This window comes from Colletotrichum orchidophilum (genome assembly GCF_001831195.1).
Source record: "Colletotrichum orchidophilum strain IMI 309357 chromosome Unknown Scaffold_76.1, whole genome shotgun sequence".
In the NCBI taxonomy this organism is placed as follows: Eukaryota; Fungi; Ascomycota; class Sordariomycetes; order Glomerellales; family Glomerellaceae; genus Colletotrichum; species Colletotrichum orchidophilum.
In genome coordinates this window covers 206,680-226,633 of record NW_019173032.1, presented here as the reverse complement: position 1 = coordinate 226,633, position 19,954 = coordinate 206,680, and the positions used below count along the sequence as shown (strand labels likewise).

Genomic DNA, 19,954 nt, shown 5'->3' with positions numbered 1-19,954 from the left:
TCTGGTCGAGCAGGGAGTGGCCTTGAAACGGCTGCCACCGTTATCCTCTCCATTCCTTCTCGTCTTTCCTCTTCAACAAATTGTGGAATGTCTAAACATATCTTCCGGCTCTAAAATTCCCTCGCCTCGAAGCCAGCCTTGAGCTATCTCGTCGTGTGCCACCTATCCCGTATCTCTCGTGGCCGGGCTATTCTTCTTCCCTTGCTATTACCCGATATCCAAGTTCGAGTTTACTTTACATGATCATTCCGGCCTGCCTCTTTGCAGCGTTGCCCTTGGACGTATGCGCAACTACGTGCTTCCCTGGCGTCGCAGCACACTATCGACTTTCGACTGCAAGCTCTGTGGATCACGGCTCCTCCTCCCACGCACAACGCCTCCTCCCTTTGTCCTCCCGCCGCCTCCCCTCCAATTAACCCCCTTGGAGGCCGGGACCTTCGACATCATGATCAGGACCCTGGACCGGCACGCGGACCCCCGTCGTCCGTCACACTCGTCGACAACCTGGCCTGCTGGAGCCCGCTCAAGCAAGTCACCTCATCGAGGGCACATCACCGTCACCTTCTCCACGTCCCCCACAACTCTTTTGGCTACCCACCGAGCACCACACTCACCATGGATCGAGGGGACAAACGCTTATGTTTCCTTCTCAGGTACGCCGGACGCCTGCTTCTCTCTGTTTGGCTCGCCCCAAAACAAAGTTTATCGCGACTCTCGCCAGCGCCGTTGCATTCGGTTCCTTCTTCCTAGCTCCTGTTTCCCTACCTACTATATTGTACAGTCTGTATGGAGTACCTCCGTACACCTTGCCTCTTGTCACAACGCCCCCTGCTCTGCCGCCTCTGCTGCTTCTTGGAGTCGACTCCAAATACTCAAAGGTGGCCGATATCTGAAGCCTCGTCCACCCTGTCACCTTCCAAAGTGAGGGTGAGGCACGCCAGCCAAGCTTGAACCTCATCTCACTTTACACTTCCGGACTGCGATACCTTGCCATCCCGCGGCCTCGTCTTGTTAGGTCCCATATCCAGCACAAACTCTACTCGGCCTTGCCGCGGTAACGCGCCTTCCCCCTCCGCCGCCGTCGCCGCCGTCCGCTCTTATTTTGAACCTGTCATCCTAGTCCTCCATCTAGGTACGACTACTCGTCGAGCTGTCGGCCTTTATCCAAGCTCCCATTCGCACTTTGCAGACTGACTCCTCGATTGCTCGACCTGGGCCCCCGGCGCACGGCCTAGACGACGCCTCTCACGCGCGCTTCGGCAAGTGATAGTACCTGACAGCAGGTGTCAGTCACCATGGACACCGCTGGTCTGCGCTCTCTGCACCGACAATCCAAGCCGTTAAGCTCCGCATGCAAGTGACAGCGCTAATAGACGCACAGTCAACTAGCACGACGCGGGAACCACGTCAACTTCATTCGAGCCTAGTCTTTTTCACAATTAGAGACCTGGAGTAGTGCCGACCAGGCATAACCACATCCCCTTTCACACCGAGTTTGATGAAGCAAGAAGGGAAAAGGCATAACAAGAACGTATTACCAAGCAGCATTATCTGTAAAGTATTTTTTTTTTTTCCACAAAGGAAGTACATGATTACATCAATTCCTATTGTAGGCTGTCGCCTACTCTCTTCCGTAACCAGAATCGGCGTGGTTTCGGAACAGATTGAAGAGACAGCTCTATGCGCCTTTAACCGGCTGCTTGAGCAACCCATGCTGCTCCGAACTGTCATATGGCAACTTAGCAATTACGACGTCCACCTCAAGGCCCCATGTACCTCTATGGGACGCTCCATTGGGATCCCGCAAAATGATTGTCGTACGAGTACCCTCTCCTGGAAGCGGCCTTGACTGGCAGTCCCCGGCGGCGCGGCTACAATGTCGATCACATCTGCTGCTGTACCGCCACAACGGGAGCGTTCAGAAGCACGCCACCAAAGCCACAGAGCGGACGCTACCCTGAGTCGTCCACAACGTGAGCGCTTCCGACTACGTACTTGTGACTATCTAGGCCGAGCTTCAAGTGTACGTACTTCCCTGCCAACAACCGACCTCTTTCCACACTTTGCGGACTTTAAAACTTCAGTCCGCGGTCCACAGGCATTGCCTGGAGCTGGTACGATTCTTGCGCTATTCTTGACGCGCCTCACCTGGAGAGCGTCCCCGTCCAAGTCGCAGACCTCGTCACAGACCAACGTTCGCGGCGGAAGCATCCCTTACTGGATGTAACGTTCCGGGGGGTGTTCAAGGGGGCTCACGGCGAATTTCCAGTGAGATCGTGCGGGCACGGGGCCCGTCACGCCTCTCGTTGAAGCGGATACCTTGTGCAGATGGCTTGCCGCTTGCTTGTCCGACTACCCCTCGTCCTTGTCGGTCCACCAAGGAGCCCCTAACGGCTTTCTCAGGCCCTGTCACTCTCAGGCCCTCTTTGCTGCTCGATGCACCTCTCATTGGTCCTCTAGGGGACCCAACGACCTCTGCCGACCGTCGCCCAGATTTCTCGTCATCCTGCTCGTGGTGGAGAAGTGTATTTGAACACAAGAGTACTATGTACGGCACTCGATGGCGGATTGTTTCGACCCTCTTGATTAGTGACTGATTTGGTCTGGCGGTGGTCTGTGTTTCGAGATCGAAACACTTGACAGGGCTCGACCGGGCTGTGTAGACATGGGAAACACGAATTTACATCAGATAAACAGCAAAACCATTAACAGCCACAGTCACGACTCGGCCATGGCCGCCCTCCAAACATCCCCTGCAGCCAGGGGCTCACCATCTGGCACGGCACTGAACTTTCTGATCCAAACGCATGCCTTTGTCACTCGTACTCGACGGCTCGGAAGTTTCTAGGAAACAAGAACTTGCAGGTCATGTTTGTGGATTGCGCGACCGAGATTATCCCCTTTTCCACCCATGGCCATAACCGACGGGCTAAGGCCTATATCTGCAATCTGATATATCCCTCCAATTGGGAATGGCCCCTATTCAGAGCACACATTCGCACAACACATACGATGTGCTGATGCACTATTTGCCAGTTGACCAAGACGTATTTTCATTATTTCTGGCCTCTGCACTTGGCGTCGCGCCAGGTACAACTCGAGCATGTTCTGGGTCATGACTAGCTGGCGATGCAGGTGCTTAGACCCGTCCGTACCGGGGATTGAAACATTTTCGGCAGCCACGAGGCGCAAAAAATCGGCTCCAGACAGTCGGCTCTGTTGATTTTACGGATTTCGTGTTACAACCCAATGCGTCAAGTATTCAAGGTCATGAATTCTCCGAATCGGGTCGCTCCAACAGCATGGAGCCTGGAGATAAGTACTACATACCAACGAGCCATGGGATTACAATGGATCGACAGAGAGCGACCTGAGAATGCCACAGCGGCGGGGATGAAATGAGGGCTTCCAAGGGCCGTGGCTCACTCTCGCGCGGCAGTCGGCTCTTTGTGGCACCGCTAGACGACATACACGCCATCCCCCCCAAGTTCCCACATTCCACGGTAGAGACAAGGCAAGCCAGAAACAAGCCCGGCGGGGAGGGGGCAAGGGGGCCATTCTCACTCAGTGGAGGAATGGGGACGGGGGACACGAGAATGGCGCAAGACTCCCTGATTCTCTCTGCCAAGCGTCTCCTCTGGACCTTGTCACAGTTGCAAACCGTTTTTACCGAAGAGGGCCGCCCCCCTGCAATCGTCATCCACATTTCTCTGGCCACAGACGAATTAATCTAGCCTCCACTCACGCCTAAGCTCTTTCGAGGCACGATTCCGGCCCAGCAGTCTCCTTTGAGACAATCATCCCCGTCCTCGTAAGGAATCTGCTGCTCGATTGAGAACCGCATCGTTTATTTCCCATCTCCCGAAATTCAAGCCCTTGCGAGACCCGCGAAGAGGTTGCCGCCCACCGTTCATCACCTCGCTCGATTGGTCGACGGATTCCAGGTGAACTGAATCCCCCCCCTGGCGATGCCCGGTGCACCCTGGGCCCTAACTGCCCAATCTTCAAGAGATGGGCCGATGGATGAAGTGTCAGTGTTGAGTCAGCACGGCCGCCACGGCCCTGGCGCTGATCTCCCCGGCAAATGCTAATGGGCCCTTACCTCCAACTGACAGCGCCGTTGACTCGCAGGCGACAAGTCGGTCATTGCAGGCGCACTGACGGGCGCAAGCCGCCGCACGTGTGGGCTCGTCGCCAAAGTTTACTTCATCGTCAATCGTCCCTTGGGTTGTGTCTCTCCCAAGGAAGGGCTTGCCGAGAATTTGCATGCAATACCCGAACAGTCGGAGGCAGCACATATCATAAGATGAACTCGACAAGCACGATTGGGGCATCCTGTGAAGAGCACGACATGGTGGTCCTTGCTTCTTATTGCTGCCCAGGACACTGTTCGCGTCTCGCTGCAAATCCTGGAACGATGGTGCAAAAGGGGCCGCCGACACGGTCCGCATTGTGCCAGCTAGAAAAGCGTCGGCTGTCAAGCTACCTGACGCGATCAACCGGAGGCGACACAAGTGAGCATTTGGACTAGAAGATGGAAGCGATCTTGTGGCGCATAATCCAGCTAGCTTCGCAGGCTTTGACGCCGATGCTTTGCGAGCTTGAGGCAGGGCCTGAGCGTAGGACCATTGTCAACGACAGATTGAACGTTGCGCTTTTATAGTTGCCGCGCCGATTAGCCTTCCAAATCGGCCTCACGATCCGAAAGTAGGCTGGGGTCTCGACAATCATTGACGAATGATGAGAGCGATCAGAATGGCTTCCAGGGCCTAGAGGAGCACCTAGCCCGAGCAACCTACATAAGGCCCAGGTCTAGTATCTTTGCTGCAGGCGTCGATGTTTGGCTGGACGACCGATGAACACCCTTCATCACTCGCAGGGGCTGTGGACTGGCGCGCTAGCAGCTCCCATCATGTTTTGATTTCACCGGGGAGCATAGAACCCTGCCACTGAGTCCAGACCGGATCGCCCGACCATGACCTCATTTACGGATGGGGATACTGATCGAGGCTTTGAGGGCTCACGGAGCGACTGCACTATATTTATCACGGCGTCTGGCAGAGCGCCTGCCTTGGCGATGCTTTCATCAAGCAAGTCCGTCATGCTATTTCAACTTACGACCATCCCCAAGCCGGGAATAAGGGTGGGCGGCGAAGACGATGTCCATCAATACTGCTGTATCCCCCGAGATTGCCTATATGACCGCGCCGAGGGGAATGACACAACAAGGAGATCTCGGCCGAAGATGGCCGCAATATTCATGTTTCCCAACTTGGAACGGAAACAATTCGCATCGCTGTCAATATGCGGCGGTGCAGCCCTATCACTATTCGGACTCTTCCAGTAAGGAATGACCGTTTTGTTTCAAGAGGCTTTGCCGTTGAGAATGTTGTACTGGCCCCCCGGCATTACCCAATCTCCGTGCCACTGCAGAAGAAAGAGTGATCCGCGACTTGGGCCGATGAAAGTGGCTCTGATTCACTGAACGGCCACACTAATACTCCGACCTGCCATCCATCCATGCACGAACGAACGATGGCGAAGGGGGCGGATATTGGCCGATGGGGAATATTGGAGGGGGAAACCATAGATGGAAGACGAGCGGTTGTGCAAAAAGAAATCGGTATCATCCGAACTCCATCGGCAAATGCAACAAGCTCGTGAAAACAAACAAACGAATTGTTTCTTAGGTCCTTGTCAGGATATGTACCCCGCAGCGTGTACATCTCGACCCATCAGCCGGCCCCCTTTATCCCGCCCGCGTTATCTTCTTTTGCACAATCCCGAGATGAGATTGTTTTTTGCGAGAGCTCCAAGGAGCTTTTGTTTCCCAAACCCTGGTCGTTGCTTGTTTCTGCACTCATACAAAGTATACCCCTTCCAACCCTGGTCGACAAGTCGGAGCAAGGAACGGGGGGGCTTGACCGGCACCGCGATCCCCCCTCCCGTTCAACGACCGCGATGTAGCCTGGAAGGCCCGAATACAAAGCCTTGAATTTTGCCGACCAATTGAGCATCTTGGGTTGTTGTCGCCCAGCACGGCTTCTGGGGAAAGACATCGGCGGCAGAAACAAAGTGCGGCTACTTCTGATCGTGGCGTTTCTTAGTGCAAGCCTATCCCCACTCGGGCGGTTTCTCCATTGCCCTACCGCCTGTCTCGATGTCCGCCCACGTCCGCCTTACATCTTGTGGGACAGTGGGAGTGAACGATCGTTAGTAGCGTCGCATTCCAAAGGATACTTGGAGTGGAGGGTCTCAGGCCTATCGCAAACGACATCTGCTGGCCCTTCATCCCCGTGCATATGCTCCTGCAGCGCACCAGTCCTCGCAACCGACTCAGGGCCGGGGATTGTGTGACGGCTCTGGGCATGTCCGGCAGAGGCTTGTACCCAAGAGGAGATGTTTGGCTCCATTGGCGATGCTGCAATAGCAACGCTGTTAAGCCCTCACATGTTGTAGCTGGGTCCACGTGAAGCTCCCCCGGCTGCGTAAGGAATAACAGCTTTCATAACTCGCGAGATTGCTCCTCTCCCGGAGCAATAACAGCGTTCCGATTAGTAGCCAGTGAGTCGTGGCTATCCCGGCTCTCCTCACGACGGTGGCGCGCACCTGCCGCGCTGCTGGCCTCGAAAATTCGCGCGGAAGAAGATACACTCGCCCGGGAGTTGTTGTCCCGTATCTGGCCTCGATGAGGTCCTATTTTGCAACTACAGCGGACCCCTTCATCCAAGGTAGTTCAAGGCTCCCTGCAGAAGCGTTGGCGAGTACTTACGAAATCCTCCTTGGTGGGAATGTCTGCGGCCGCAGATCCATGTTCTTGTCTCCTTGAGTCCTTTGTGACACGGCTTTGATGATACTTTGGCAGGCCAACTCTCGAGATCACAGACACACAGATCCCATCGATGGGCAAACGTGAGCTTGCGCAGATGTCATCGGCGGTGCGGCAAAGCAATTCAGAATGCAACGGCAGGTGGCCGACCGCGTGCTAACAGGGGGACTGGATTCGCCTCCTTGGTTCCCCTGATTAAGGCACCGAGAACGAACTAGTCAACGATGTCGCGTCCGACGGCGTCGCTGTCATCCATCCGAGGACCGCCATTTTCAGGGCCCCTTGTGTCTATCAGTCTCTTAGTCCAGACGGCGTGCTCATCCCCGTCTCAATCACATTGTCCATGGGCAATGTCAACGACTATCGTGGGCAGCAACCGTTGCGATGACGAACGTATCACAGGACAAGGGGCGCAAGACCAGTTTTCGTACGATTATGATGATCAGGTCTGGACTTTTCCTGCCAGGACGACTCGCGCGACTGTCAGAGCAAGGTGCTCTTGAAACTCTGTCCCCCTCCTCTGCTCACTATAGAGTCGTATTGAATCGCAAGATTCTTTCCGAAGCAAAAGTGGAGCTAGGGTCGTAGAGACAAGAAACCTTTTTCCCTCTTCCTCTCTTGGCCTTTCCTGTGGGAGCTGGTAGGCAGGGCGGCTTGGCTGAGCTTCTATTCATGTATTCAGCGTGTTTGGTGTTTGCCCGCAGTACAGCACGCTGCGACGCCGGCCTCGTCAGTCGACACGCGGGCATACGTATCTTCCACCTACTCCCTCCATCACCGCCAGCATTGGCCTCGCCCACTCTTGGCCATTCTCCACTTGTCTTCAGCAGAAAAGTGTGAATCTGGCGAAAATCCATCACAACAAGATTACGACGTGGGTTCTTTCCTTGACTGCATACAACCTACGGCACTTGGACCCCTTCTCCACTCCCTCGTTGGCGTCGTCGACGTGCTTGATCCCCATCCGGTACAAACTTCCCCGGGTCCATGATCCATGAGCGACATCACGAGAAAGGAAGATGAGCAGAGGCCTGCCACGCTGCCGTAGGACCAACGCTCGAGACTGAATAATCACCACCCGTGCAGGGCCGATAGCTCCGGAGATCTCGGGCCACACAAGGTCATGGCCGTAGATGGCTTGTTTTCTCGAGTCGACGGTGGTGGATTTAACCTTACGCATGTCGTAGTTGTCCCGGTGGCAACATATCCAACACGACGGCATGGACAGCGGTGGCGGCGGCGGCGACGAGCTTTCGTGTTCTTTCACTGCTACACGCCACGACAGCTTGATTTTGACAGAGGGGAGGGGTGTATACGGCTTGCAGACGCGACGGCGATCAGAGCTTGATAGGTGGCACCCCTCTACACGCTCTCTCGCTCTGTGTCTCCTGCTGTTACCCTGTCATAGAAGCTCTCTTTCTACCTCATGCTTCCCTGCCTTGGGACGTACGGCGTACGGGAGCATCAAGGGCCTTGCACCGTGGACACTCAACCTTGATCTTAAGACTTTGGGTCTTAAGCCGTTTCCACTTGGATGATGATTTGAATGGCCCCATCCTCATCCACATCCCCCACAGCACACTCGAATTCACGCCCCTTCCCCCTCTTTTACTCTGCAAATCTGCAACGATGCTCACAGTGCACTGTAGCGAACTGTATTAGTGCCGTCGTACTCTTCGGATGTTTTTTTTCCTTTCTTTTTCTCCTGTGAACCTGCTTGCTGGGTTGTCACGTCCTCGGTGAACCCGGGAACCCTCCCCACCCCTTCCTCTCGTTCTCTCTCTCAAAGGCTGCTCTTTCCGGGCCCGCCTATTTTCGGGGTCTACTTACCTGCTTCTCCTCGCAAATGAGCAAGGTGGCAAGATACGCTGCTACGAGATCTGGGCTGGGCTTGGGAAGGGGGTGTTCAGGTTCTTGATTTTGTCTTGTTCTGTCTGGCAGACGACAGCCCGGGGGGACACTCATCGAGCTAGGTAGGTGTAACTTGTACGTGAGGTCGCAAAGCTAGCTCCATAATGAACCAGCTCGCGCGCGGTTCTCTCTCTCCTCCATCCTCCGTCCACCACCATCATGATACTCATGGTCACCACAGCTATCCTGCTGCCCACCGTCACTCGCCTGCGACCCGCGTTCAACCATGTCACCCGTCATGCGTCCGCTGGTTTCTCTCGGGGGGTGGGAAGAGGAGGGAGGGAGAAGCCGTTGAACAAGTAACCTGCACCCCTGATAACGTAGCAGTAAAGCGAGAGTAGAGTAGTAGAGTAGAGTAGAGCTCCTCTGGATAGAGTAGCACCCGTTTCTTAGTAGCTCTGCGGGGGTCCCTTTCCCCTTTCTGCTTGCTTGCTCACTTGCTACCCTTTATTCAAATTGCACAGCGAAGCGTCATTTTTGCTGCCCTTACCCTGCCTTTACCACTCCCCCTTACTACTACGTAGAGCTAGGCTAGATAGCTATTCTGCTCTGTTCCTTGCTTGAGGACCATTCTTAAGGACCGTTGCCCCTGATTATAAGGCGAGATGCCGAGAGGCTGGCGTAGCAGAAAAGTGGTTACCCAAGCTCCAACGAGGGGGTTACATGAGGAGAAAGAGACAAGAGCGAGCGAGTGTAGCCTTATGAAAATGCTACGGGAGATCAGTAAAATGCTACAACCCTCATTGCTTCGCGCCCGCCGGGGAGAGTAGGCGAATTTGGAGAGATAAGTGTGCAGGCTGGTTGGGGCATGTGATATCCCGCGCGATACGGAGGATGGATGTCTCAGGATGGGTCGTCGTCGAACTTGGGAAGAATGAGAAAGGAGGAGAGGAAATAGGGATGGGAGGAAGACTCTGTTCCCATTTCCCAAGCGGCAGCGGTGTCTAGTCGAACACGGCCTTTTTGGTCCCTGTGATACTCAATCTCCACGGAGGCCATCTCATCTCCATTTCATTCCCGACGCACACGAAAGGAGCTGTCCAGCTTTTCCCTCTCCTCATTTCTCTTCTCCTTTCATTTCTGTCAATCTAGCTTTTTTTCCCTTCGTGATATCTCGCTTGGGTTCTATAATATCGTTCGAGGTTCGCATATGTGGGTTGGATGGATGATTAGAGATGCTGGGACGGGAACAGATGCCTTTGTCGGCATCGGTATTGGCGAGGTGGCATCACATCTTGTCGTTACTTCCCGGCTCCTGGGGGGTTTCAAATGAGCCCCCGAGACCGATGAAAAAAGTCTACGTGTGCAATATAGCACACCGAACTGAGCTTCAAGGTGAGCAGGTTAGACACTATTTTGTGGTGTTTCTGTTCGTACTATGCGTAGGGACCCCCCCCCCCTGGCCCGGCTCGAATATCACATTTACTCCCTAATCCTTACACCGATCTTTTATGTCTCTATGATACAGATACCCATCAATCAATCGAGCTCGGCAGATGATGATGGGGGTGAGAAGGGGAAGATTCTATCCGAACAGAATCTGGGAGATTGAGGACGGGATACCCGAGAAAGGGGGGGGCGGGTGAAAAAACGGGGGGTATCGGCAGTTTGGGTATCGATACTGCTCTGATACCCAAGCATACCAGGTTTCCTGTCACGTCTGCAGTGTTGCCTGCAAAGCATGGATATAACTAAAATTGAATGGATTAGCTAGAGTAAAGCATCAAGAAGGGAGTGGGGGCAAGATCCAAGATGGAGAGAGAATGAACAAAGACGAAGGCGGGAGGAGGGTCTGAGGTATCTTAGGTTGCCCCCTACAGCTAGATGGAATCATGCGAATACCGTAATTCAGCCAACCACAAAACCTCTCATGATTGCCAAAACTGCCCCTTACCCTTCGTCTCCTCTGGACTGGACTGGCGGCAGCAGTAGAAGCCAGGCAGAAAGAAGAGCTGGCAGAGGTGATTAGAGTTGTACTTTTCTTGGTAATCAGCCTGTCATGTTGGCGATGCTTTGGACCGCAAAAGTAAAACAACCTCGCACACAGTATGCCTTGATCCAGGACCTTTTGAGGGCATCACAAAGGCCGCTGCCCGCCCGCCCCCCCGAAAAGAAAGGGAGAGATGGAAGCCAAGGCGGACATGGTTATGGACATTTCCATTATATATAACAGACCGGTGCCAGTCTACCTTATCTTTGTCTGGGTCGGAAGCCGATCATGATAGAGCGGTAGGGGGGAAAGAAAACGACAACAGCAGCAAGGGTTGTTGCCTTTTGGCCGGCATGCTGCTGTACGATATGCCTCTTGTCACAGCATAGCTTCATCACCTCAATTCCCAAGGTAGTCGAGCGTTGGTAGTTCATTAACATCATTGTCTTTCTCAGACCATCATCATCCCATAGTCGTCTCCAAGTTGCCATGCATTTGGGGCGGTGTGACGCCCCCCCTTCCTACCAAGGTGAGAACCCCCCCAATTGTACCCAGCTGATTGTCCAGCTACCCTGCGTTCCATTCATTCATCATCGCTGTCCTCTTCTTGGTCCGCCAACGCCATTTGAACAAAGTTTCTGATCCAGGCCTGTTGCGCCTCGTCGAGCTCTCCATCACCCAGACCCTCAAGGACATCGGCGTCAAACTCATCATGCCTACCGACGGGTACCCGTTGTGCCTGAAGTCTATGTTGCTGGTTCTGCCGACCTCCTCCTCCTCTTCCTCGAGCGTCCCCGCCTCCATTGTTGCCACGCCCGCCACGCCCACCACGTCCACCTCTCGCTGCTGGAAACCCTCCTCTCCGTGCGGGTGCTGGTGGTGCCTGCGGCGCGGCCGGTGGAACGGGACCGTGGAGCGCTCCTACTCCTGCTCCGCCTCGACCTCCCCTCGGCGCCGGGTCAGCCCCTATACGTAAAACGAGCGGTCCCTCTCGCGCGACCTCGCCTGCCAGAGGGCGCGCTGGCCGCGCCGCGTCGTCCACCTCTGTATCCGAGTCGCTGTCGTCCGGCTCTTCGATTTCGGGGACGAGATCGATAAGCTCAGCCGGCTCGGCAGCCGCGTCTTGCGCGTCTTGCGCTCGCTGAAGCCCGCCGGCGAAGCCAATGTCGACGTTATCGCCATCGCCGCCTTCGAGCTCCCACAACCGCATATAGCAGGACGTGAACTTGCCGTTGGGCTGTTCATTGAAATGGCCGTACGGGTTCCTCGGGTCGAGCCAGGCCGAACACAGATAGCAAAAGTGGGAGGCGCAGCGGAAACAAATCATGTGGTTGCAGCCGTGAGTCTTCTGCGCCGGCACACCACACGTAGGGCAAGGTGTCGTGTGCAGGTTGATGTAGTCGATCGAGGCCTGCTCCTCCTCGGAGAGTTCGCCCTTGTCTCGCTTGGGCAGGCATCTGAAGAACTCGCCATGCCAAGACTGGTAGCAGCGGCTGCAGAAGGCGAAGCCACAGTCTTCGCAGATGGCTAGGAGATCCCCAGTCTCGAAGCTCTTCTTTGCCTTCTTCCCGTTCGCGCCGTCTTGCCCGCCGGCATCAGCCTCCTCGTCCGTGTCCTCGTCCGAGCTCTCGTTGACCACTTCAAGCCCTTCGGGTTTCCTGTGTTTCTTGGACCTGGCAGCGCCCTGGCACCAAGACCGGGGGCAGTAGATTGTGTCCTTGTCTGATTCGAGCTCGTTCTTGTACTTGAGGGTCACGTAGCGAGTCACCGTGTCTTGGGACAGCCCCATCTGGAGCAGTTCACTGGGACTGATTGAGGTTTTGACCTTTCTCTTCCGACCCTTACCCGAGCCTTGTGTCGCTTCGGCGCGCTCTTTGGAACAGTTCGGAGCGAGACAGCGGACGGTCGCCAGGTCTCCCTCCGTGATAGCATTACTGTAGAATTCCTGCAAGCACTGAGTACAGAAAATATGCCCGCAATCGAGCATCTTGTGGCACATTGAGCCCTTTTTGGGATCTGCCGATGGCAAGCGTTAGCGGGCCACAAGCTTTTTGGGACTCTGGAAGGGGTCGTACCCAGACAAACACCACAATCAAAAGTCTCCTTTTCGAATGCCGCCCGAGAAGCCTCAATGTCGTAGTCCAATATGGCAATCTTGTGTAAGGGGTCAATCTCCAATGCGCCAGCTCCGTCAACCATGCCGAACACATCGTCGGCCGCTTGCTGGATCTGGTCTATGTAGGTGAAGGCAATCATGTCGCGACCCATCTCCTCCCACAATCTCGGCCCGTCGTCCTCCAATTTCTTGATCACGTCTTCGGACAGCCACGGCGGCGATGTGCTGATGCTGACGCTCGGGGGGTTTTCGGAGGGATAGCCCTTGGGTAGGCCCATGCGGACCACGACGGCCGGAAGGTGCGAGAGCTCATGGGAGTCTACTCTGGGTTCGATGCCAGGAACCTGGGCGGCGGCTGTGTCGTCGGCGTTGGAGACGGCCGGGAATGTGACTGTCACAGGTTTCGCGGGATGAACGGGTAGCTCGATGGTGAAGCAAAAAGGCCGGTTGTCGTCGAGCTCGATTTCGGGAAAGATGGCCTGCAGAGAGCTGAGCTCGTCCTCGCGCGGGTCGTCGCTGTCGTCATCCATGGCTACTGGTCGGAGAGCGTGTACTTCATGCTTTGGGGGCGTAAATCAAAGCTGCTCAAATTCGTCAAGAAGCGAGTGGGGTCTTGCGCTCATGTGAATTAGCCACAAACATGGAGATGCGATATTTGAGCCCAGCGAGAGGACTGGTGGCGAAAGTCGCAAACTGGAACTGGTGGTATTGATTGGAAATACTGGAGACGGTCGCGGAACCCGCGAGAAGTGCGACTGGCTATGACGGGACCATTCTTCTTTTTCTTCTCAAGCCGAGTAATAGGAATGTAGCGTGGGAGGGCAGGAGAGAGTCACGGCTGCAAGAGCGCCTGGATCAGAAATGGCTGACCGGCGTCGGACAGACAATGAAAGTGATGACTCTTTAGCCGTTGGGAATCGCGGGGCAAAGGAGCAGCAAAAAAAGAGTGACGGTGGGGTCATTCGTTATCAGTCAGGACCTCGGCCGATAGGAGTGACAAAAGACGACGGGAAAAGGGTCTACCTTAGGCCAAGCCACAAGGCCACAGAATGCTCCTCGTAGGTACTAACCCACTCTGAGCCGCTGGTGCTGGTGGCGCTGGCGGCGCTGGCGGGGAGATGAATGCTCCCGATTGGCCCGAGCTCGGAGCTATGCAACCTGACGTATTTATGCAAGTACGGAAATGAAGAAAAGAAAGCTGGCTGTCAAAGGCCCGGTGCACTCTGCACAGCTGCACTTTGACATTCCCAGAGTGCTGTGCACCGCGATCCGCGACGTCTGCTCTAACTTTACCAACCCCTGGGAGGAGTCAGTTGGTCAGTATATCGGCTGCTACCTCGATCGTCCAACCTCTCCAGCCGAGGCACATGGCATCTCGCCTTTAAGAACTCTCCAGATTCCCCCTCTCTCCCGGTCTGTCTCTTCCCCGGAAATTTCCCCGGAAAGACCGTCTTCGAAGCTCCACGGTCGGGAATGCAGTCGAGTCGAAAACCATGGACCAAGACACGAGACCACTAGCCTCTCTCTCCCTGACGCACGTCTACTATGTGAGACCACCAACCCGGCTTCAATGCCTCTCCCATGAGAAACTAACAAACCAAACCTCACGCCAGGACCCTGACGATTCCCTTTCCTTACTCTGCGCATGGCTGGCGCTGCTCCCGCAAGCCCTCTGCATCGTCTATGCGACTCTGATCTGGTCCACCCGCGAGGTTGAGATCGCCCTCATGTTCGCCGGCCAGCTGGGCTGCGAGGCAATCAATTTCGCCCTCAAGCGTCTGATCAAGGAGGAGCGTCCCCGCCGCATCCACGGAAAGGGTTACGGCATGCCTAGCTCCCACGCACAGTTCGTCGCCTACTGGTCCATCTTCCTCGCCCTGTTCTTGCTGGTCAGGCACCGTCCTTCGTCCGCGCGACGGCACCACCGACCGTACTCGCTCGTTGAGCGCATCGTCGTGAGCATTGCTGCGCTGGGAATCGCCGCTGCCGTGGCGTGGAGCCGGATATACCTCAACTACCATACCGAGAAGCAGGTGTTAGTGGGGTTTTTGGCCGGGACGGTCTGTGCTATTGGCTGGTTCTTGGTCACTGCTATTGCGAGAGACTTTGGGCTCTTGACCTGGAGTTTGCAGACACCCGTTGCGCGGCTGTTCAGGTTTCGGGATCTCGTGGTGGAAGAAGACCCATGCCAAGCTGGCTGGGATAAGTGGGAGGAGAGGCGAGTGGAGGCAGACCAGCATAAGACCAAATGAGAAGAGCAGAGATGCACGTTCGGTTCATGCGCTACAAAAGTTACAGTGCCATGCCTCACAATATGCCTCAAAATAGAAGGGAACGTTTTGCAACTTCATATCTGTGTTTTGACTAGTTCATGATTGTTTGAGCTCTTTCATTAATTGAGCTATCTTTCTTCCGTAGTAGTGTAGAGGCCTCCGGTGGCTTTTTATCCGCTCATCACCAAGTCCGTCTCGTAGCTAGTCATGCCGTCATCATTTCCATCCTTCCATTTCGTAATCCGAGACTCTTGATTCCTCTTTACTGAGTTCCCCTGCAATCCAATGAAGGCCTTGCCCCACCGCAGATCGTACACAACGTGCCGCGTGGGCACATTGCCAAATACATAAAGAAACAAACAATATGTAGACGTTATTAGTCATACAGGTATCTACGCAAAAAAACGCCGTCCAATGAAGTAGTAAATATAAGAAGAGAATAGTTCGCCATCAACTCCGTTCAGTGACAGAAAAGTTTGGTGAAACGCTTTTACCGCCCGGGTTAGTCGAGTGTTTTATAATGTTTTGTAGCGGACGAGAAATGCCGGTGTTGGTACAGGTCGTGGATCTAGCTCAGATCCAGTTGCGCTTGTCGTGTTCAGCGGAACATTGGCAATTCTGCTTGGTGCATTTGACCGGCGACTTCTTGCGCTGCGCAGGGGTGTTGAAGCCAACGCCCTGAGGACTGGTGACCCTAGTCTTTTGCGGGCTCTCAGGCCTGTAAACCGCCGGGCTTAGAGTGAGCTGCTCCGGTTCTTTCTCCTTGAGCTGGGACTGCCTGGTAACAGTGACCTTGGGGACAGACGGGAGAGTCTTCATTCGCAGGTCCTTGGCAGGTCTGAGGGGAGACGAGACCAAGGTCTCATCCTCCTCAGAATCGGATGAACCGCTGTCGCTCACAACGTCGACCTGTGCTAGAGGACTGGGCCGCTTAGCAGGCTCGTCGTCCCTCTCGTCAGGATAGCTCAAGCTGTTCACGCTGGCATTATTCTGGAGATACTGTGAGTTGAGCGGGGGTATGTCGTCGACGTTTGACAGCCGCAAGCCAATCTGCACAGTCGCCGACGAAGCGAGCGAAGAGTCGCGGCGATGGCGGATTCCTTGAGGATGGATTGATGGCGGGGGTCTGAGCAGCATCATATCATCCTCGTCGGGGATCCTCGCTCCAGGGGTATATGTCTTTGCCGGAAGCAGAGTGATTGACTTGGTGTTGTTGTTTTGTTCGGACGGGAACAAGGAGTAAGAACTCTTCCGAGCATGCGCCTTGGGCATCTGGTAGGTTGATACCTGCGCAGGCTCCGGTGTTCTCAGAGGAGAACGGGCAGGCTGCCATACAGCGTTGGATCGCAGAGGGTTGGCGTAGGTGGGAGACCCAGAGGGACTCTCAATGCGTGCCTCTTCCTCCTTTTCGGGCACGAAGCTGTCGGTACTGTCAATCCGTCGCAGGGAACGGGTTCGACCGACGGGATTCATCATGTGGTTTTCGTAATCATCATCTCCACTGTAGACACGAATGCCAGCCTTGAGTTTAGTACGGTCGGACTCCCACTTGTCGCATTGACGGGGGCCGATAGTGGACAATGTGTTTGATCGCAAGAATAGGTGCAGACCGCCAGTCAATAGGCCGGATACGTTGGCAACGACGGAGGCGATCATTGAAAGAGTGAGGGCCTGGCCAGTGGCACCTTGCTGTTCCGTAAAAGAGAGGTTAAAGAAGAAGGGGATGAGTAGAGTCTACGTTCGTCAGCATGTGGCTTGGACCAAGGTGTGTGCTAGTTACTCACAGTCGAAATGAAGGCTACTGCCAGGAAATATACCATCCGAGACGCGGCGATGCGCTCGCTGTTCTCGATTCTGATGTTATTGTGAAGTCGGAAGAAAATCACCAGAGCTGAGCCCAGCAACGCCGCCGAGATAAAGGTGAGGAGTACGAAGCAACCTTCCTTCCAGCGCTGGACGAACCAGAAGAGCGAGGCAAAGCAGAAGTTTGGAGGGCGGACGAAGAGAGTAACTAGGTAGGTAATAAGAAGAAACGTGCCAACGATGGCGAGGCAAATGGTAATATTCCACTTGCCACGGGGTGGCAGGGGGTTCTTTCGCAGAGACCGGATGGCCACCTCCAGGGCGAATACGAGTTGAATGTACGGCACTATGAAGACCGCTGCGGACGTTAGTTAGCTAGATTTCGGGGGCGAGAAGGCGAGGAACACGAACCAGGTAACATCAGTTGGGAGGTGATGGTGCAACCCAAGGTCAGGAGGTGGTCGAGTCCAGTCGACTGTGCAACGGCAAAGACGATGCCTTGGACGACGATACCTACAGACAGAACCAGAGGAAACGACTCGGCAGGTCCTACAAAGGTGAATCCATGCGTTCTGGGAAAGACTGTTAGTCCATTGACTCATCCGTGCCGGTGATGAGTGGCATACCTGAAGCCGAACTTTTGGTTATTCCTCTTGGCCGTCGCATAACCGTCCCAAAAAATACCGACTGCTGTTGCAAACGCCGCAATAACGTTGAAGACGGCAAGAATGATGGTCGAGGTTCGAATCGACTTGGCGGCTTGGAAGCGGAACTGGTTGATGATGGCCGAGGTCGAGCTGTTGGTAGCCTTGAAAGGCCCTCGCAGTGAATCCGCCACGCCATTACCGTCCGTAATGCTACCATCGTCGGCCCTCGTCCACAAATTGCCTCCGTATCCCCAGCTGTCCATCTCGTCGATTATTGGACTGGCACTGGTCGAAGAGGTGAGCGCAGGCGTCGAGCCGCAGCGGTGCCAGATATTAATTCGCTTTCCGAACCATCTAATCCATAGAAGAGTCGGTGTTGGTCCCCGTCGTGTTAGGTATGGAGAGTAAAGGTGAGGAGGGTGAGGAGAGTGAGGAGAAGAGGAGAAGGACGGCGATCGTACGGATGGGATGGAGAAGTGAAAAGAGTAAGTGAAAAGACAGGATGGACTGTAATGGACTACCGCTCTTGGACGAAGAAAGCGGACCAGACGAAACAGACACCAGGCAAAGTCAGGACCTACGAATGGAAACAAGGAGTAATAGGACCAGCCGCTCAAGAGAAGGAAAGGGACCGGCCTGGAGGAGGGAAAAAGACCACTGTCCAAAGTCAGACGGGCAGAGGAGGGAAGGCCGCATGAAGAGGTCAAAAGGCGATCACAGAAGCGTGGCAGAGGCAGAGAGGCCCACCTCAGCAGGGGGCTAACAAAGTAGCAAGTGACAGGCTCGGGAAGGGCCCCCGCGCGGGCCAGATGAGGTCCGGAGAGTTAGCCAAACCGCTAACTGAGGCCCAAGTCCAATTTTTGGGCCAGGGTAACACGGCTGATGGATGGCCTACCAAAGAGGCCAGAGCAAGGATGCAAAGACGGGCCATTCAGAGGATGGGGACAGGAACGAGCGAATGAGACGCAGCCTGTACCTCGAGTCGACGCGCGACTGGATGATGGGCAGTGAGGGGCTCAGATGGGGCGAACGTCTCTTACGTGCATGTTGCTGGTTTGGAGATGGACTAGAGGAGCCACCATACAGTGTGGTATCTGGTCTTGGTCCTCCTCGAGAGGGCTCAAGACATGGAAGACAGGGCTGGGCGCGGGGTGACAACCATGTTCGTTACGACCCCGCCGACTCTGGCTGGGCTGATATGGAAGACTCTGCGGTGCTTGCCTCTCAGGCCCCATGCCTTCCAGCAGGGCAAGATGCTCGACGAGACGAAAACCATGGGAGGGGCTGAGAAGAAAAACTGGGCTCTCACGTAGTCTCACTTTGCAACGAGCCGGCAAAACATTGAGGGTGCAGCAGCGTGTGCTAGAGTGACACAGAGACTCGAGGGACAGCCAGAGGGTGAGAGAGTGCTCGAAATCGATGGCATTGAGTGGCGATGAGGTGAAGCAGTCTTGTAACACGTCTGGGTTTCGTAGGGTCGCCCAAAATGCCTGAGCCCCTGGCTGTGAGGTTGAAAACGACCAGGTTTGACGTTGGACTTGAGCCCCAAATCTGGGGGGCACTAGGAGACAACCTTTGGCTGCTATGCCTTTCTGGGACTAGTGCAGAATTGCCGACCGAGTGGATCAAACCGCCGCAGGGATTGTGGAAGGGGCGGCTGATGGCGATGCCGAAACTTTTTTCGTTGCCTCTCCTCCAACCCCTCCTCCCCCTCCAGCCTGGTTACCCAATCGTGTCAATCTCTGCGGCTCCATATCTTCTGATTTCTGTTTGATCTAGTCTGGTGAGGCCGGAATACGCTGGAGATTGGGTGGGTGTGATGTTGTTGCCAAACTGGTAGGTTGGTTTGGGAATGGCCTCGTCACTTCGGCGCAAAGAGCCTTGGTTGGCAATCGATGTGTGCACGCCGCAGCGCCGACACAACCGAGCAGGTTGACGCACACATTACGCCTAGCCGCGGAAGAGGCGCAGGCTAGCTCGTTGGTGTCTATCGAGTCAGCGCTACAATAAGCGACTTATACCGCTCGTGAGTCGCTGCGGCCGTGTAGGAAGGCGCAGGGTGATGGCGACGTCGACGTCTGCCCAGCGCCTGGCCAACGGGCTCCAGCCAGCCGGGCACACACACACAACCACGGCGGGGCGGCTTCTCGCTTCCTCGTCGACTCGACTTGACCCACCAGCCCCTTCCGCGGGATGTTTCTGCCAATCGGAGGGCCTGGGCTGCAGCAGCTATCTTGGTCCTGCACGTATCTACCTACCCTTGCCACGGAGCTCGGTGTTGATAGGGCAAACGTTGCAAAAGCTTTCTCAATCTCAAATACCTCGAGCCAGAGAGAGAGCTCCGAACAGGGCGCCATCCGTGGTTCCAATATCGTCCGGTAATCGATCAGCCAGTGATGGACGAATCGAATCCCGTTGATGGTTGATCAAGTTCGTCTGTTTCCA

General features: G+C 55.1%; 7 protein-coding genes across 7 annotated transcripts; 3 read left to right on the top strand and 4 right to left on the bottom strand.

Moving 5' to 3' along the window:
• Positions 1–3,398: 3,398 nt before the first annotated feature.
• On the top strand, positions 3,399–3,734 carry CORC01_08809 (uncharacterized protein; the record flags this gene model as incomplete). The annotated part of the gene is made up of 1 exon (XM_022620439.1): positions 3,399–3,734. One exon carries the CDS (start codon positions 3,399–3,401, stop codon positions 3,732–3,734), a length of 336 nt encoding a protein of 111 aa, XP_022473118.1.
• Positions 3,735–4,031: 297 nt separating this feature from the next.
• Positions 4,032–4,451, bottom strand: CORC01_08808 (uncharacterized protein; the record flags this gene model as incomplete). Its single annotated transcript, XM_022620438.1, has 1 exon — positions 4,032–4,451. The coding sequence occupies one exon, from the start codon at positions 4,449–4,451 to the stop codon at positions 4,032–4,034; it is 420 nt and encodes a 139-aa protein (XP_022473117.1).
• Positions 4,452–6,179: 1,728 nt separating this feature from the next.
• Positions 6,180–6,413, bottom strand: CORC01_08807 (uncharacterized protein; the record flags this gene model as incomplete). The annotated part of the gene is made up of 1 exon (XM_022620437.1): positions 6,180–6,413. The coding sequence occupies one exon, from the start codon at positions 6,411–6,413 to the stop codon at positions 6,180–6,182; it is 234 nt and encodes a 77-aa protein (XP_022473116.1).
• Positions 6,414–11,253: 4,840 nt separating this feature from the next.
• On the bottom strand, positions 11,254–13,316 carry CORC01_08806 (RWD domain-containing protein; the record flags this gene model as incomplete). Its single annotated transcript, XM_022620436.1, has 2 exons — positions 11,254–12,686; positions 12,746–13,316. The coding sequence occupies 2 exons, from the start codon at positions 13,314–13,316 to the stop codon at positions 11,254–11,256; spliced, it is 2,004 nt and encodes a 667-aa protein (XP_022473115.1).
• A 963-nt stretch (positions 13,317–14,279) lies between these two features.
• Positions 14,280–15,038, top strand: CORC01_08805 (PAP2 superfamily protein; the record flags this gene model as incomplete). The annotated part of the gene is made up of 2 exons (XM_022620435.1): positions 14,280–14,333; positions 14,400–15,038. The coding sequence occupies 2 exons, from the start codon at positions 14,280–14,282 to the stop codon at positions 15,036–15,038; spliced, it is 693 nt and encodes a 230-aa protein (XP_022473114.1).
• A 594-nt stretch (positions 15,039–15,632) lies between these two features.
• Positions 15,633–17,772, bottom strand: CORC01_08804 (uncharacterized protein; the record flags this gene model as incomplete). Its single annotated transcript, XM_022620434.1, has 4 exons — positions 15,633–16,793; positions 16,844–17,220; positions 17,274–17,434; positions 17,489–17,772. 4 exons carry the CDS (start codon positions 17,770–17,772, stop codon positions 15,633–15,635), a joined length of 1,983 nt encoding a protein of 660 aa, XP_022473113.1.
• A 623-nt stretch (positions 17,773–18,395) lies between these two features.
• Positions 18,396–18,822, top strand: CORC01_08803 (uncharacterized protein; the record flags this gene model as incomplete). The annotated part of the gene is made up of 2 exons (XM_022620433.1): positions 18,396–18,516; positions 18,596–18,822. 2 exons carry the CDS (start codon positions 18,396–18,398, stop codon positions 18,820–18,822), a joined length of 348 nt encoding a protein of 115 aa, XP_022473112.1.
• Between the last annotated feature and the right edge of the window lie 1,132 nt (positions 18,823–19,954).